This window comes from Carcharhinus amblyrhynchos, chromosome 11 (assembly GCF_965287045.1).
Source record: "Carcharhinus amblyrhynchos chromosome 11, sCarAmb.v2.hapA, whole genome shotgun sequence".
Taxonomy (NCBI): domain Eukaryota; kingdom Metazoa; phylum Chordata; class Chondrichthyes; order Carcharhiniformes; family Carcharhinidae; genus Carcharhinus; species Carcharhinus amblyrhynchos.
This window is the reverse complement of record NC_137334.1, coordinates 61,195,381-61,213,519: the sequence shown is the minus strand read 5'-3', so window position 1 is coordinate 61,213,519 and position 18,139 is coordinate 61,195,381. Positions and strand designations below refer to the sequence as shown.

General features: G+C 42.5%; 1 protein-coding gene across 1 annotated transcript; it reads right to left on the bottom strand.

Annotated features, from left to right (window-relative positions):
* Positions 1–2,038: 2,038 nt before the first annotated feature.
* On the bottom strand, positions 2,039–17,915 carry LOC145350183 (coiled-coil domain-containing protein 89). The gene is made up of 7 exons (XM_080199233.1): positions 17,829–17,915; positions 11,906–12,378; positions 8,310–8,440; positions 7,727–7,863; positions 6,733–6,809; positions 3,474–3,573; positions 2,039–2,631 (listed from the first exon to the last, which is right to left on the bottom strand). The coding sequence occupies exons 1-7, from the start codon at positions 17,895–17,897 to the stop codon at positions 2,545–2,547; spliced, it is 1,074 nt and encodes a 357-aa protein (XP_080055359.1). The 5' UTR covers positions 17,898–17,915; the 3' UTR covers positions 2,039–2,544.
* Positions 17,916–18,139: the final 224 nt, after the last annotated feature.

Sequence of the window (18,139 nt, the reverse complement as noted above, 5' to 3'; positions counted from 1 at the left end):
TTTCCAAATGCATGTTCTCACTAGTTAAAGTGCACTGCAGCTTCTGATTTTAGCCACCAGACATCATTCAGAGAAAGTTGGTATTAATGTGAAGCTAATAAACACATGGGAAGCATGTAACACCTAACATTTCAAGAGGCTAATATTGGAGTTTAAGTTTTAAGTCTTTTGATTTTTCTTGTGCAACAGTCTCACACCTAATCCAGTTAAGAATTAAACTTTGCTTGAGCTCTTGTCATAAGGAAGCCAGTGTTTGAGAAGCCCTGGCTAAATATTGTGATTCAGGACAGGTTGAAGAGTCTGCATGCTGATAAACTTGTCTGAGAGGTTTAGGATTCTGCAGGTCAGAGGGATGGTGAGGGGAGAATGAATTGGGCCTCTATTTCTATAACTAAGAAATTTAGGCTGGCTGGTGTATTTAGGGACTAACATTTTTGAACTATACAGAAACCCTACAGTGCAGAAAGAAGCCATTTGGGTTTGAGTCTGCACTGACCATGATACTACCCAGCCCCCACATATTTACCCTGCTAATCCCCTGACACTAAAGAGCAATTTAACAGTGAATCCACCTAACCTGCACCACTTTGGAGAGTGGGAAGAAACTGGAGCATCTAGAAGAAGCCCACAGACATGGGGAGAATGTGCAAACTCTCACACATGGTAATGAACCTTGATTCCTGGCACTGAGAGGCAGCAGTGCTAGCTGTTGTGCTGCTGTCCAGGTCTGTAGCAATAGTTTATCAAAATAAAACCAGATGGACTGCTTGGGAATATCATAAATACTGGAATTAACAAAGGCAATCTCTGCCATATCAACCCTGCAAAGTCTGTTGCAACAACCTGGATGTGGATGTACTGAACTATGCCTTGCACCCAATGTCTTGAGATTCAAACCATTCCTAGGCATGTTCTGTCCCACTAGCAGGGAAGTGGATAAATGTGACATTATCCACTTAAGTAGCAAAAATAAGGCAGTTTGTTATTTGAATGTGTAAGTTGAGGGGGTGGATATTCAAGACCTTGGTATCTTCATGCATCTGTTGCTGAAAGTAAATGCACAGGTACAGCAAGCAGTAAAGCAAATGGTAGTTGTATGCAATTTTGGTATCCTTATTTGAGGAAATCTGTTCTTGCTATAGAGTGGAGTACAGTGTAGGCTTACCAGGCTGATCTCTGGGAGGGAGGTCATTGGTTATATACATGGAGTTCAGAAGAGTGAGGTGGGGGGGGGATCTCAAACTTCTAAAACTCTAAGGGTAGATTCAGAAAGCATATTCCCAATGGTGGAGTCCAGAACTGGGAGGAGGGGGGGGGTCAGTTTGAGGATAAGGGTTAAACCTTCTAATACTGAGATGAGAAATTTCTGTTTCCAGAGACTGATGAATCTGGAATTCTCTACCACAATGTAGTTGAGGCCAAAATGTGATTTTGAGAAGGAATTTGTTATAGCTATTGGGGCCAAAGTGATATGGGGAGGAGGGGAAGAATCAGGGTATTGAATTTGATGATCAGCCATGATCATGACATGTTTCTACATACTTCTATGAATGGACTATTACTTTCAACATTAATGCAGTGGGCTGATAATTTTTTTCAAAGCTGCTCTATTTCAAAACCCATCAGCTGCATTCCAAAATGCTTGAGGTGCAACATGCTGGTATAGACCTGTTGCACCTCTGAATAGTCGTGAAACAATAACTGAACAATATTTTGTAACCCGCAAAGTGGAGCTCGTACTTCTCATATAATTCATACCAACTCCTATTCATTATTACCCATGTTTGCTGACCCACATTGTCAAATTGGAAATGTGTGATTTTAAAATTTCTCAATTTTCTAATCCATCCATGGTTTTACCCTTCCCATATTGCCTCAACTGAATCTTCTAGCTAGTATTAATGTGCAGTGATCAAAAAGAATGCAATTTACCCACCCCAGTAACACTGCTGCCAACTTGCGGGAACACAACATGGACCCTACTTCAAAACTGAAACTTTTCTGGTTCTCCACAGAAGTATATGCTTAGTGGTTGTGATTTTCCAGTTTAAGAAAAATATTTTATTGCAGATAAAGCCCAGGCAGAGTGAATTCATACCAAATAGTTTGCATTACAGATCTGTTTACATACAACTGATACCTCACAATGAAACTGTAGATGCATAGCACAAAAAACCCTGGCCCTGAAAGAATATAATTTAAAACAAAACAGCAATTAGGATGCTTTCTCTCTAATCAATAGAATCTACGATGAAAAGGCAAATATATTTCACTTTCTCTTCCAAATGAGAAAGCTTGCTTTCCAACTGAAAAGACTTAAAACATTCACTGCATCATTAGTTAGTAGCATTGTTCAATTTCAGCACAAGCACAGGAAAAACAGAAGCTTGCTACAAAAAATATTTCATCTGTCATCAATAACTGCATGGGAAAGATAAATTATTTCAAAAGTAGTTCATTAAAATGATCCTTTTATTTGCAACCAAGGATCAATCTATTGCAAAATACAAAGTAAGTAAAATACATTAATGGTTATATCTAGCATTAGTCAATCAGATGACGTAGTTTGGCATTCAATTCCTTTTCTTTGGTTAGCAGGTCATTGCTGTGCTTTTTGAAAGCTTCAAATTCCTATTGAAACAAGAGGTTAGCAAATAATTTTTGAGAAATTTTGTAATAAGCTGCTTACATTCAGAAAGAGATAGCATCGATGGTTTTGCAGTATGTAATGAAAATTTGTACAATACACCATAATGAGAAATATTTAAATAGGCATAAATCTAGAGTTCTTCCTTCATTCCAGATTTCAGCACATGCACACCTACATCCTAGGTTTTGTCAGAAGAGTGAAAAGATGCAGGATTCTTATCTGTAACCAAAATTATGTTCCTGCGGTGAGACCATGATTAGTACAGATGGCTTTAACCTGTTTAACTTCGCCCATAGTACATAGTGCAGCCATTATGATTTTCTAAACTGGATGCAGTAGACACTGTTGTGTAATCTGGTACTACTCAGTACTGATTTAGACTTGAGATAGAACAGAGATGCAGAATTGCTGAGGCTGGCAAAATATCTAAGGAATGAGTCAGGACTGTCTTGCAAATCTCTGGCTAACGGTTTTCTTGCTGTCAAGGAATGAGAGGGGATAGCTGAAAGGGACAATATCATTCAGGGTGGTATGACTTACATAAAAGCATTTTCAATTCACATTCAAAAGCTTTATGACATTATGACTTACAGCTTGGATGATAAATTAGAAACGAAGGACAGACACATTTCTGTTTTAAATAGTAGATTAGTTACTCTTGTGTAATTCTTAGAGATTAAAATGATTATTCTGAGTATTATTCATACGTCTCTTGAGTAGCAAGTTCAAATCTTTCAAGAATAATGTACAATATACAATAGCACAAGTAATAAAAATAAGAGGAAGGGTTAATTAGATTTATAGCCAGAATTTATTTTATTACCCTTTCCAAGTCAGCATAACCCTGTTGAGATTTGTGACACTGCTGCTGTAACTCCTTGACTTTGACATTTGCATTTACCACTGCAGATTCATATTGAAATCTGAAATATAAAGGATCTATTGAATGAATTGTTTAACAGAAATACAACTATTTCTTCCCAAACAATTTGACAGCAATCATTCGAAGAAGTGTCTCATGATAAAGCTTAACAATAGTTTTTTATACATGCAATTGTGTGATGAATGAGCAACTGCTACTAAAATAATTGCATGGCTGAATAGTATCTTTAGACAAAAGAGGGGACAGAAACCTTTAAGTTTTTGCTTGTCTTGTCGAGCTTAATCAGTTTGTGGAAATTGTACAATTGGTGATGAGATTTAGTGAACACGCATTCTGAAAATGATGTATATAGCAACTATGTTTAATGCTAGTAATTGCAGGCATAGTCATTAACCTCTTCAAGTTTCTTATTTTGCTTTAATTTTATTCACAGCAAATGGGAAGGATTGCATTAGAATAAAAATTGGCGATAAAAATATTAAATTCTAAAAATCTTTAATTAATCCATTGTTAGACTTCACAATTAATAGGTTTTCTTTTCCAGTTCTTTTCTTAACTTTTTCATCCTTGCTTTTTCTCTTCATCTTAATTTCTCAAGTTGTTGAATTCTCTTTAGTTTATCTGAATGTTTGAAATGAATTAAATAAATTGACTTTTTTTTTGATATGTCGGAAAAGGCGGAGTATGTGAGAATCTCTAAAAGAATGTGTGCATAGGGGAAAGATTGTAATCTTCCAGCAGTTTGTAGACAGGATTCAGTCAAGTGGTACTGCCCCAATGGGCCTGATTTTACCAAAGATTCACGCCCATTGCGGTAAATTCGGGCGTCGGGCCTGTAACGCGATCCGCACCCGAAACCAAGCAGATCACGCCTTTACTGACATCCATCGGGCGGCCTGACAATTTAAATGCATTAGCGTGCATTTAAATCGATTTAATGAACCATGCACCCAACTCTACTGCCAAACCTCACTTTACCGTCTTTGGATCCGTTCCGGATCTGTGTTGTTATCAACCTGCAGAATAAAAATCCGAAGGGGATTCCTATTCTGCAGGGGAACCTCCGAAGCTCATCCTCCTCGAACAGCCTTCACAGACCCCCCTGGGAGGCAGCCCCCCACATTGCCCCCGTGATCAGATACCACCACCACCGCCCCCCCGCCCCCAGCAGGCAGGCCCCCCACCGCGATCAGACCCCGCCTGGGAGGCAGGACCCCCTCGGTAGAGCACACCCCCCAATCTACCTCGATTGCTGCTCTCCCTCCACCATCTGTCTGACTTGCACTCGTTGAAGTGGAGATGCCGGCGTTAGATTGGGGTAAGCACAGTAAGAAGTCTCACAACACCAGGTTAAAGTCCTGTTGGACTTTAACCTGATGTTGTGAGGCTTCTTACTGCATTCGTTGAACATCCTGCAGCACCGTCCTGACCTTCTGCTGGTCTGCCAGAGGAGGGGGGGCGGGCTGAGATTGATCTCTGGTGGGGGGGGTGGAGATTCTCCCAAGTCCATCCTCCCCCCCAACCCCATCCTCCACCGTCCCCCACCCCCAACCAGAGATCCATCTGAGCCTGGCAGACGCCAGCGGAAGGCCAGGAAGGTGCTGCAAGCTGTCCAATGAGTGCAGTAAGAAGTCACACAACACCAGGTTAAAGTCCAGGTTAAACAGGACTTTAACCTGGTGTTGTGAGACTTCTTACTGTGCTTACCCCAGTCCAACGCCTGCATCTCCACATCAACTAGTGCAAGTCAGAAGGATGGTGGAGGGAGAGCAGCAATCGGGGTAGGTGGGGGGGTGTGCTCTGCCAGGGGGGCTTGCCTCCCAGGGGGGGTCTGATCCAGCCAGGTGAGGGGGGGGTCTGCCGGGGGCGCCTGCCTCCCAGAGGGTATCCGATTGTGGCTCATCCTCCCCCCCACATCCCCATTCCTCCCTGTTGGTTTTGTTTCTCGCACCCAGGTGTGCTGTTTAAGATTTTTTTCAAACTGCGCATGTGCAATTCAGAGATCCGATCGTTCCAGCAGCGCTAAGCCCCGCTCACAGCACAGACCAGACTGGAGTTGGCAAGAAGCGTTTGGGCGCGCTGGAACGGGGATTCCGGGCTCGGATCCGTTTTACATCCGGATCCGGCCTTTAGCTTCCGATTGGTAAAATCGGGCCCAATATGTCCAAATTGAGTACTTTCTCCAAAACACTTAATGTTGGCCAACTGTTTCAGAACTAATGCAAAAGCAAAATAATGCAGATGCTGACAATCTGAAAAAAAATAGAAAATGCTGGAAATATCAGCAAGTCATATAGCATCTGTGGAATGAAAAATAGATTTTATGGGCCTGGTGTTCCCCTCTTGACTCAGAGCCAACTTGCTTTGGTGGGCTATAAAAATGGCAGGTGACACTCAATTCCAGGATTTCTGCCCCAATTGCTGAAAATGGTAAATTGACAGTTTCTTGACCACTTAATAGGATTGTAATTTTTGAGTGACTTTCTTTATTTTGCCAGCTTTATGATCATTTAATCAAATTATGGATTTTAAAAGCAGTTTTTGAAAGACTGTCATTTTGAGTGTTTTATGAATTTGAACAAGTGCCAATTTTATTATAAGGCTCAAGCGTCTTGTACATAGTTGGTACTGGGTGAGTGGGTATAGAGGAGAGGGGGGTGGCATTTAGGTGGCCATTGGGTTTTGGGGGGGGTGGGGAAGTTTGATGAATGAACAAAGAGGATCGGTGAGCATAGCACAGTTAATGATGTGTAGATAGACTTTAAAATTGTGTTTCATAAAGTGCCACATAATAGAATTGATAGCAAAATTGAAAAATGGGACTTTAATAAAACACTTTCACTCTCAGCTGAAGTTTTACATTTAAATTCTGGACACTACACTTTCAGAATGGTGTCAAGGCCTTAGGTGCAGGAGAGATTTTCTAGGGTGGTATGCAAGGTGAAGGTCTTCAGTTATGTGAAGAGACTGGAAAAGCTGGGGTTGTTCTCCTTGGAAGATTAAGAGGAAATGCCATTTAGTCTGTATTGTTGCAGACTGATAGATAGATAATATCAAATGATTTATCAGTGCATGCTTCTACGAATGCATAATACAGGTATGACTAAACTGAAAGTCTGTAAATCTGTGTAAAATTGCTTGAATTGTTTAGAAATCAATCAGTGTTAGATCTCACACTACTTTATTTCTGTTTCCTTACCTTTCTTCTGCATCTTTTTTTGCTTTCTCTGTCATCTTTAATTTCTCCTCAAGTTGCTGAATATCCTTTTGTTTCTCCTATATTTCAAAAAGTCACAATAATGCAGAAATTAGATTCTACTAATGATAATTAAAAGCTCCATGTTGTATCCACATATCTCTCCAGATCAGCAAGAACCTCTTCCAAACTGCACATAATTTCATATCCAAGGCCAAGAACATCTGAAATGGTGTGGCTCAGCTAGAAAAGATTTCAGAGTTATTATGTGATCAAAACTATGTACATGAGCCTGATTTCATCTCTGATGAGTGAACTGCAGAACACCCAGGAAATAGGGAAAAAGTAAAAGTACAATGTCTTTTTGCCAGAGGAGGAAAAAAATAATTTGTTGAGATGAAAGGAAGTAGGAAAGAAATCACCTTAGGCACCCAGATGATGGAATTCAAGAGAGAGAGAAAATGAGATATCCCATTATGACACCTATTTTTAGGGAAAAAAAGCTTGTGGTGTTTGCTACCAAATAAACTTGTTGGACTTTAAGCTGGTGTTGTGAGACTCCTTACTGTGTTTATCCCAGTTCAACGCTGGCATCGCTACATCAAAAAAAGCTTGCCCAGGGAATCACAAGAGAGTAAAATAAGCAATGCTGTTGTGAAGAGATAGGGATACCTTGATGAAGAGTGTTGAGACAGAAAAAACTTCTGTTAACTGGAACAAAGGACAGTAGGAAGGCATTTTCTGTTGCTGATTCATCAGGTTATAACTTTTGAGCATGAAAAGGAGAGTTGCAGAGTTTGATAGGACCATCTTATTAAAAAGTGCGTCCTCCGCAAGGGCAATTCTACACGACAGCACATAAATAATTGCGTAATTAGTTTTTAATTTTAAACAGTTTAAGCTGTTTCTCATATACAAGGATTTGACTCAGAATTATATATGTCATTTTTTTCTGTTCTTAATTTGAGTTTCTTTTGTATATTCCAACTTAACCAACCTGTATAACTTTCCCTCGCTGCATGGAAAGTTTCAGAAGTTCTTCATTCTCTTGGGATAGTTCATTCAATTTGTGTTGGAGTTCTGTTTCTTGACGATTTTTGGTTTCTGCTGATTCTTTCTGCCTCTGTTCAGCCACTTAAAATATTCCAGTTGTCAGATTTAGAAAGGGTACTTGTCAATCTACCAAGTCACATTTTCACCTTGATATGTAGTTAGCTACTGCCAGTATACTGTTTCTAACTGTGTAGTCTCAATGACAAAGTATAAGAAAGTCTGTTTTGACAGTAACAGAAATATTAAAACTATTTGTTCAATTCAACATAAAACTGTATGAATTATATTATTTTAGGTGGTTATCCAAAGTTATAATGGTGCACGAGCATTGCTCACAAAAGCTATTCAGATGGTTTTAATATTAAGGAACATGTGGCAAATACAAGGTCACATGAGACATTTATTACCATTTAATTAATTTCTTAAATGTTCTATAAATATCTCTGTCATTGTGTTCCACTCAAACTTACTTTGATCAATCGAAATTACTTATAACACTCTTATTGTTTATGTCTTTGAATACGTACCATTACAACGATCTTCTGATTCTTTCAGCTTTGCCTTTAGTGATTGAACTTCATTCAGATAAAACTTCTCTGCGGCTGTTTGCTTCTCTAAAAACTCACGTTCTTTTCTCTGTGAATTCTGTGTTATTTGACTGAAATATAGGAGCAACAAATACAGTCAATAGCTTTCAGTGAACTAGTCAAAAACGTAACCAGAATTCAGAATCCCTACAGTGTAGAAGGAGGCCATTCAGCCCATTGAGCCTGCACCGACAACAATCCCACCAGGTCTTATCGCTGTAGCCCCATGTATTCACCCCGTTAATCTCCTGATACTAAGGAGCAATTTGCCAAGGCTAATTCACCTAACCCACACATTTTTGGACTGTGGGAGGAAACTAGAATACCCAGAGGAAACCCATGCAGACACTGGGAGAATCTGCAAACTCCACACAAGGTCCAAGGCCGGAACTGAACCTGGGTCTCTGACACTGTAAGACAGCAATGCTAACCTCTGTGCCACCATTCCGGTAATAATAATCTTTTCAGGCAGGAGAAAACCATCAAGGGCATCCATTCAACTACGATAATCATGAATCTATGTATTGGCAACAGCTTGAAACTCATATTGGTAAACCGTTCTACATATCTTTATTTGTGCATAGGATGTGGGCATGATTGGCTAGACCAGCATTTATTGTCTATCCCTAAATGCCCTTGAGAAGGTGGCGATGAGCTCCCTTCATGAACCACTGCAGTCCATATGGTGTTGGTAACCCACAGTGCTATTAGAACAAGGGACAAAACAATATACGGCACAGGGACAGACCCTTTGGCCCTCCAAGCCTGCACCGATCATGCTGCCCATCTGAAGTTAAACCTCCTACTCTTCCAGGGACATTATATATATATCTACTTTCATTCTATTCATATATTTGTCAATACGCGCCCTAGAAGTGATGGAGGGAGTTCCAGGATTTTGACACAGCAACAGTGAAGGAAAGGTGAGATATTTCCAAGTCAGGATGGTAAGTAGTAACGTACAGGTGTTGATATTTGCCTGCACAGCTACTCTTGTGCATATAGTGGTACGGGTTGTGGGTTTGGAAGGTGCTGTTGAGTTCCTGAAGTGCATCTTATAGACGGTACACACTGCTGCCACTATGCATCAGCGAGGGAGGGAGTGAATGTTTGTGGATGGAGTGCCAATCAAGTGAGTTGCTTTGTCCAGGATGGTGTCAAGCTTCTTGAGTGTTGTTGGAGCTGTACTCATCCAGGCAAATGGAGAGTATTCTATTACACTCCTAACATGTGCCTTGTATATTGTTGACAGATTATGGTGAGTCAGACCTGCTCTTGTAGCCATTGTATTTATATGGCTAGTCCAGTTCAGTTTCCGGTCAATAGTAACCTCCAGAATGTTGATCGTGGAAGATTCTGCAATGGTAATGGCATTGAATTTGAAGGGGTGATGGTTACGATCTCTCCTGTTGGAGATGGCATTGCTTAGTACTTGTGTGGCGCAAATACTGCTTGCCACTTATCAGTCCAAGCCTGGGTATTGTCCAGGTCTTGCTACATTTGGACATGGACTACTTTAAAATGCAATTAGTCGTGAATGAGACTGAACATTGCACAATCATCAGCGAATATCCCCACTTCTGACTCCATGGTGCAAGGAAGGTCATTGATGAAGAAGCTCAAGACGGTTGGGCCCAGAGAACTATCCTGAGGAATTCCTGCTAATTTCTTGGAGCTAAGATGATCAACCTCCAACAACCACAAGCATCTTCCTTTGTGTCATTTATGACCCAACCATTGGAGAGTTTTCCTTTTCCAGTGGAGACTTGTCCCCTAGTCCCTTCCACAACCTTTGACAACTTTCACCCCTATTCCAGTGAAGACCTTGCCCTCTGGCCCTTCCAGAATACCCCTGCCTTACAGCTGATCCAGTCGGTACAGCCTTGTCAGGGATAACCCTCTAAGGATGAGGTGGTGCTGCCTGTGAAGCCTGATGCACAATCAAGGTGCCATGAGCGTTGAATAATGAAAGGCAGACAAATAACCCTCAAAGTAGCAAGCAAAGTGTTGGTTGCTAGGTGCAGATTGTTTATGTACCGTTATGAAACACATTGGCTGAATTAGATGCTTATGTTATCTTTTCATCCAGCATGGGGAGATGATACCGGCAAGCAGGTTTTAAAATAAGTATTCATAACATTTAAAGGTATGCAAATGAGCTGCCTGACATTGTGCGCCGGGAAACACATTCCTCTATTGAAATCCAGAGCGGACGTTAGGGCACTGTTTTCCTGCTGATGTAAAACTGATGTTTTTCATCTTCAATAGTTATCACTCCTGCTCAGCATGATACCCATTGTGGGCGAGTGCAGAAAATCATGGCCAATGTGTGAAATAACCCTGCATAACATCTCCTCCATGAGTGTTAGTCATTGCCACGACTGTCTCTGTATGATGGTCAGCACACTTTCCATGGGAGCTGGGGAGAAGAATTACATATGGACTAGGTCTCTTCTAGTGACAGCTTCCAGTTCAAAATTTTAAAAAGCCTTCTTGTGTAAGTGACAGACACACTCTCACAAGACTATCAGAGCATAAAGGATTATAAGCAGTTTGTATCTTGTGAGGAAGTGAGATTTACAATAGTGGTATAGGAATAGGAATGAGGAGGTGTACTGATTGGAGGAAAGTAAGGTGGGAGAAGGGCATATTGTGAGTGGCGACAATGTTGATGGAAACAGAGCTAGAGAGCAGTTTTCTTACCTTGAAATCTCTGATTGCAGAGTTGTTGCCTGGAAGGCTTTCTGAGCTTGGGTGAAAAGGGTATCTTCCTCCTCCTGTCCATTACCTGCACCAGGACCTTCAACACAGCATGGCAGGGCCCTGGTGATCTCTTGGTGCTTTCTGCTGCCAATATTAAATTTACAAGTCCTTTCTGCCCTGCAAGAGTTCAACTAAAGAGGAACTGATTGCCATTGAAGGCATCAGAAATGTCCTATATTCGTCCCTCCCAAACAATGAGTGCAGCTAATGAATAGTGCAAGTTACATTGGCTGCATACTTGATGATACTCATGATGAGCTTACATCATGAATACTGTGCAGTTTAAGACAATGGTTCAGATGAGTGCACACAGTAAAAAGTCTGACAACACCAGGTTTTAGTCCAACCGATTTATTTGATAGTAAACTCACAAGCTTTCGAGGTTTCCCTCTTCGTCAGGTGAATGGAGAGTTCTGGCCTCAGACAGAGCGTATAAAGCATATAATGCTCTGTCCGAGGCCAGAACTCTCCATACACCTGACGAAGAGGGAAACCGCGAAAGCTTGTGAGTTTACTATCAAATAAATCAGTTGGACTAAATCCTGGTGTTGTCAGACTTTTTACTGTGTTTACCCCAGTCCAACGCCGGCACATCCACAGATGAGTGCACCATGTGTCCTGGCTCTGCAAATTGGTGCCGTCATTATTTAGATTAAATCATGAAACACTGTGGTACAATTTCACTTTAAAAATGTTATAACGACAGATTAAATATTTGTGTTTTGCTAAATTATTGACACATTTCATATTCTGAAATCATCCATATTGCTTACTTGCATTCCTGTTCCAGTGTCTTGCACTGCTTTGAACATTTTCCCAACTCACAGGAGAGCTTGAATATTTCGTCATCCTTCTGTTCTAGGGTTTTACAGAAAATACTTGCATTCTCTCTCCGCAGTTTTTCATTTTCCTTTCTGAGCTCTTCATTCTGACTCTTGTACTCATCCTTGAATTTGATAATTTCTTGGTGGTTGAATGCTAGGTCCATAAATCGCTCCTCCAGCTGAGCTGACTGCTTTAGTTGGCCCTCTAATTGTCGCTTGAGTGCCTTGTGCTGGTTCTCCAGCTCAGTGTTAATTGTCTCCAAAGTTTGGCAACGCAATAAGGATTCATCAGCTCGTTGTTTTAGGATGCAGATGAGCTGCGACTGTTCATCTATTCTGGATCGTAATAAGGCATTTTCTGTTTTGTCGTCTTCGGAGAGACCACGCAGTTTCTCTAAGGTAATTTGCACTGCATCAATTTCCTAAGCAATACAAAATTATCCGAATGTTTCATATTTCATCAATAGCATTTTGCTAATTTTATATGCTGTCACAATAGTCCTCCTGATCATATGCTACCTAATTATCACTAAAATATATCCTTTTGAGATCTGAGTTCAAATTCAGTACAGAGATGATCTTTGATGCCTTTGTCCTTAACTATTCCAATGTATTCCAGGCTGGTATCCTCCATAAATTTGATGTAATCCGAAACACTGAAGCCCATATCCTTGCTTGCACCAAGTTCTGCTTCTCAATCACCTATGTGCTCACTGACCTAGATTGTCTCCAGCTCAAACAACGGGCCCGATATTCCCAATGCGCCCGAAATCACAGTAAATTCGGGCGTCAGGCCTTTAACATGATCTGCACCCGAATCCAAGCAGATTGTGGCTTTACCAACATCTGATTCAGGCGCGGATCCAGTCCATGCCCCAACTGGACGGCCCGACGATTTAAACGCATTTGCATGCATTTAAATCGATTTAATGAACCGCACACCCTACTCTCCCACCAAATTCCACTTTCCAAAGAACAAAGAACAGCACAGCACAGGAAACAGGCCCTTCGGCTCTACAAGCCCATGCCGCCCATTTTAACACACTCTGAGTGCCTTATACAAGTCTTTCGTCGCTCATCGACGTTTTTGTCTACCTCTAGTGGAACTCCACAATAAAGGGGGTTCAAATTTAGGGAATTTTATGTACGCCAGATTAAGGGAGATCCAATTCAGGGACAATTTATTGACACCAATCAGCCTAAAAAGCACGTTTTTGGGATGTGGGAGGAAACTTGAGCACCCAGAGAAAATCCACACTAGCACAGGGAGAATGTGCAAACTCCCACAGACATTGATCCAAGCCGGACATCCAACCCAGGTCCCTGTAACAACTCTCCTTGTAGCTAATACCCTCCCCAAAGCGGGCAACCTCCTGGCGAATCTTCTCCATTGCCAACGCACCTTCCTTGGACACCCAAGTCCGTCGGGTGGGACTCGAACCTGGAGCTTAGGGCTAGGAGGCTAACCCCCTAATCGCGCCGCGGGACCCTGACCCAGGAGGGACTAGCAATTGGCATCTCCTGGCGAGCTCTAACCGGGCCACACTTACTTTACCTTCTTCTGGTCCATTCCAGATCCGCACTGTAAGCGACCTGCAAAATAAAAATCCAAAGCAGATTTTTATTTTGCAGAGGGACCTCCGAAGCAGCTTCAGAGCCTGCAAAGGCTCTCTGACCCAGATCATCCTCTGGTGGGGAGGGGGTGTGGTGTGGTGGGGGGGAGGGGGAGGAGGGAGACGGATCTCGGAGGAAGGGGGGAGAGGAGGAGGAGGAGGCGGATCAGAGCATCCTCTGATCGTTGTTTAGTGATTGGGGGGGGGGGGCGATTGCTCACTGATGGGATCATGGGGGCAGATGAATCTCTGGTAGGGGGGGCAAGGGGGGTCTGCTGCCACTCTGCGGACGATCCCTTCTCCCCACCAGAAGAACGAATCCCTCCTCCCGGACTGGACATGTGGTATGTGTGGATACTGGGGGAGTGGATAAGGGAGACAGTGATGTGTGTGGGTAACGGGGGTTGGATAAGAGGAACAGTGATGTGTGGGTAGCGGGGAGGTGGATAAGGGGGATAGTGATGTGTGTGGGTAGTGGTGTGGAGTGGATAACGGGGACAGTGATGTATATGTCCCTTATCACCCTGCTACCCACACACATTACTGTCCCCCTTATCAACACCCCCACTACCCAGACCGATCGCCACCCCTGCCTCCCTCCCCCGCCACCAATCGCCAGCTGAGTGGCAGCGGATCCCCCTACTCCCCCACACCAGAGATCCATCTGCTCCCCGCCCCCCTCCACCAGTCAGCAATCGGGCCCTGCCCCCCCCCCCATCTACAACGATCTAGCCTCACTCCCTCTCCCCTCCAGCAGAACATCTGACCTGCCTCCTCCCCCCCACCACAAGACAATGATCAGCCCTCTCCCCCGCCCTAGAGATACATCTGACCTGCCTCCTCCCCCCCACCGCCAACCAAAGGATGATCTGTGTCAGAGAGCCGCTCTCTGTTTTTTTCTTCTTTCCCAACCTGGGCGCGCTTTTTCAAATTTTTTTCGAACTGCACATGCACAGTTCAGAGCTCCGATCGTTCCGGCAGTGCTAAGCCCTGCCCACAGCATGAATCGGACCAGAGCCGGCAAAAAGCGTATGGGCGTGCTGCAAAGAGGATTCTGGGCTTGGGTATGTATTACACCCGGATCCGGGCCTTAGACTCCAAATGGTAAAATCAGGCCCAATGTCTTGATTTTTAAGTTCTCAACTTTCTTTTCAAGTGCCTCCGTGGTCCCATCCCCCCCTTATCTCTGTAATCTTCTTCAGTGCCACAACACTCCAATATATTCACACTCATCTAATTCTGGCCCCTTGAGTATCTACAACTTTAATCACTCTACCATTGGTGGCTGCTCCCTGGGCTGGTATTCTCCCCACTACAGCTCTCCAACTTGCTTTCTGCCTTTAAGATACTCCTTAAAACTTACTTCTTTGACCAAGCTTTTGGTCATCAGACCTAATAATTCTTTATGTGACTTGGTATCATATTTTGCTTTATAATGTTCTTATTTTGGTACTTTACTTATTACTACATAAATATAAGCTGTTGTTACTGAAGTCTTTTAACTGGTGTTAGGAGACACTCCTAGAATTAAATAATAAGGAAAGCTTGGGAAGAAACTGCTGTTGAAAAGATTTATCCCTTTTTTTTGAAAATAAATCATGCATGAAATTACTTTTAATATTTTTATTCTGGCAGGGGGAGCCTCCCTTTGCCTGATTATGGTAAGTATGTTTTACTGTCTTGGAGCATTTACATTGCAAACAGTGAGTAGTGCTAAATAACCGATAAACTGGAAGATCCTACATGCTAAGATATCTGCAGCCCAGTTCTGTCGTGAACTTGGTTGATTTCAATGTGATTTGCTGGCTGGTTTTCAGGTCAACCCTGTTTGCAATAGAGGCAGTGGGAAGAAAGGAAGAGTCATATTGAGCCTTTCACGATGTCCAAAAATACTTTACAGGTAATTAAGAAAGATATACATTATTGTAATGTGAGAAACAGGCAACAATTCTCTGCACAGCTAGAATCCATGAACAGGAGAAAGTTTTTGGTGTTATTTGAGGAATTAATGTTGACCATGTCAACTGTAGCATATTGAAACAAACACAAAATACTGCAGATACTGAAAATCTGAAATAAAACAAAAACTGCTGGTAGTGCAGAAAAGAACTTCTGGAGGTTTCATCACATGAATTACCCCCACACTCCAGCCATTAGTCACTGAACACATCAATTCTTGTGACATGCTGTCTTCTGACATCAATTTGAAAGCAAAAAATATATGTTATACAACTGGATGATGCTTGACTGTCAACCAAACAGACTTTCCTCTCATTTTAATTTTTTAAAATATTTTGTTAAGAGAAAGATTTAGAGCAATTTAATATATTAATATTGTATGATTTTTTTCCCCTGGGCTGCACACAATAGTGTTCTGGACATTAATCTTCAATTTCATCTAGGAGGGCTGGCAACCCTAAATGCTGGAAATACTCAGCTGGTCAGGTGACATTGAGGGAGGGAGAAATAGAGGTTAACTCAATTTTCAATTCAAGGTCCTTGACCTAAAAAGATAATACTTGTTTCTCTCTCCACTGAAGCTGCCAGACCTGCTGAGCATTTCCAGCATTTTCTATTTATACCTGCGGAACTTTCCTCCAATTCTTCAATCAGACCGGTGAATCTTTTACCTGACAGAAACTGCTGGAAAATCTCAGCTGGTCTGGCAGCATCCGTTGAGCTTAGAGGCAGAATGACCTGTCACCAGACTCAAAACATTGGTTCTATTCTCTCTTTGCAGCTGCTGCCAGACCTGCTGAGATTTTCCAGTATTTCTGCTTTGTTTCATAGGAGGTTTTCACAGTAACTTCATTGTTTTAAGTTCAAGTTTATTTATTAGTGTTGTAAGTAGGCTTACATTAACACTGCAATGAAATTACTGTGAAAATCCCCTAGTTGCCACAGTCTGGGTTCACAGAAGGAGAATTTAGCAAGGCCAAATTCTTTCAAACTTTGGGAGGAAACCAGAAGACGGGAGGAAACCTATGCAGACATGAGGAGAACATGCCGACTCCGCACAGACAGTGACTCAAGCAGAGAAGCGAACCTGGGTCCCTGGCAACGTGAGGCAGCAGTGCTTGCCATCATGCTACCTGTTGCAGTGTTAATGCAAGCCTACGTGTGGCACCAATAGAATAAACTTTAAAAAGATTCCAGCACTGGCAGTAACGTTGCTTTCATTTTGATCTTTCCCCTGAGTTGGATTATTGGATTGATTCCACAATAAGGCTTCTTGCTGCAATGTGGACAGCACAGTGGCACAATGGCATTGCTGCCTCACAGCGCCAGGGACCAGCATTTGATTCCTGGCTTGGATCACTATCTGTTAAAGAATACCTACTTTTTACACTAATAAATAAATTTTAAAATAAATTTAAAAATGCATCATTCCCTCGTGTAGCTTAGAATGGTCTGGTTTAGTTCTCAGTGTGAACACATTACTTGTTGTTGGTTTGTGATCTGCTTTAATTATCAATGTGACCACATTCCAGGATATTGGTTTGTGACCTGGTTTAGTTATTAGTGTGAACACATCTCCTGGTGTTGGTTTGTGACCTGGTTTAGTTATCAATGTAGACATATTCCCTGGTGTTGGTTTGTGACCAGGTTTACTTATCACTGTGGGCACATTCCCTGGGGTGGTGTTGGTTTCTGATCTGGTTTAGTTCTCAGTGTTGACACATTCCCTGGTGTTGGTTTAGTCATCAGTGTGAACACATCTCCTGGTTTAGTCATCAGTGTGAACACATCTCCTGGTTTTGGTTCATGACCTGGTTTAGTTATCAGTGTGAACACGTCTCCTGGTTTTGATTTGTGACCTGGTTTAGTTATCAATGTGCACACATTCCCTAGTATTGGTTTATGATCTGGTTTAGTTATCAGTATGAACTCATTCTCTGGTGCTGGGTTGTGACCTGGTTTAGTTATCAGGATGAACACATTGCTCGGGGTGGTGTTGGTTTGTGATTTATTTAGTTATCAGGGTGAACACATTCCCTGGTATTAGTTTATGATCTGGTTTAGTGATCAGGGTGAACACATTCCCTGGGGTAGTGTTGGTTTGTGATTTATTTAGTTCTCAGTGTGGACACATTGCCTGGTATTAGTTTATGATCTGGTTTAGTGATCAGGGTGAACACATTCCCTGGGGTAGTGTTGGTTTGTGATTTATTTAGTTCTCAGTGTGGACACATTGCCTGGTGTTACTCCACACGGTACATACGCTAACCGGGATCACACCGCGACCTCGCCTGCCTTACCTCCTTGCTGTTCGGTACCAGGCGTTTGAAATCGTGGGCGCTTTTAGCCGGGTCCCCCCGCCGCTCCATGGGCCCTCCAGGCCCGCCCCTCCCCCCCCGACAGCTACTGTTGTCCGTAGCAACCGCGGACGGCGGCCCGCTGGTCCAAACAGCTCGGTGAGTGCCAGAACCCCAGAGTGGGAGCAACCTCCCAGCACCTTCCTTCAGCAGTAACACCACACCACCAAAACTCTCTCAGTCTATTTCCTGGCAGGACAAATGAAAATAATTCTGTAGGCTGTTACAATGGCAAGAAATAGAGACTTGGCAGT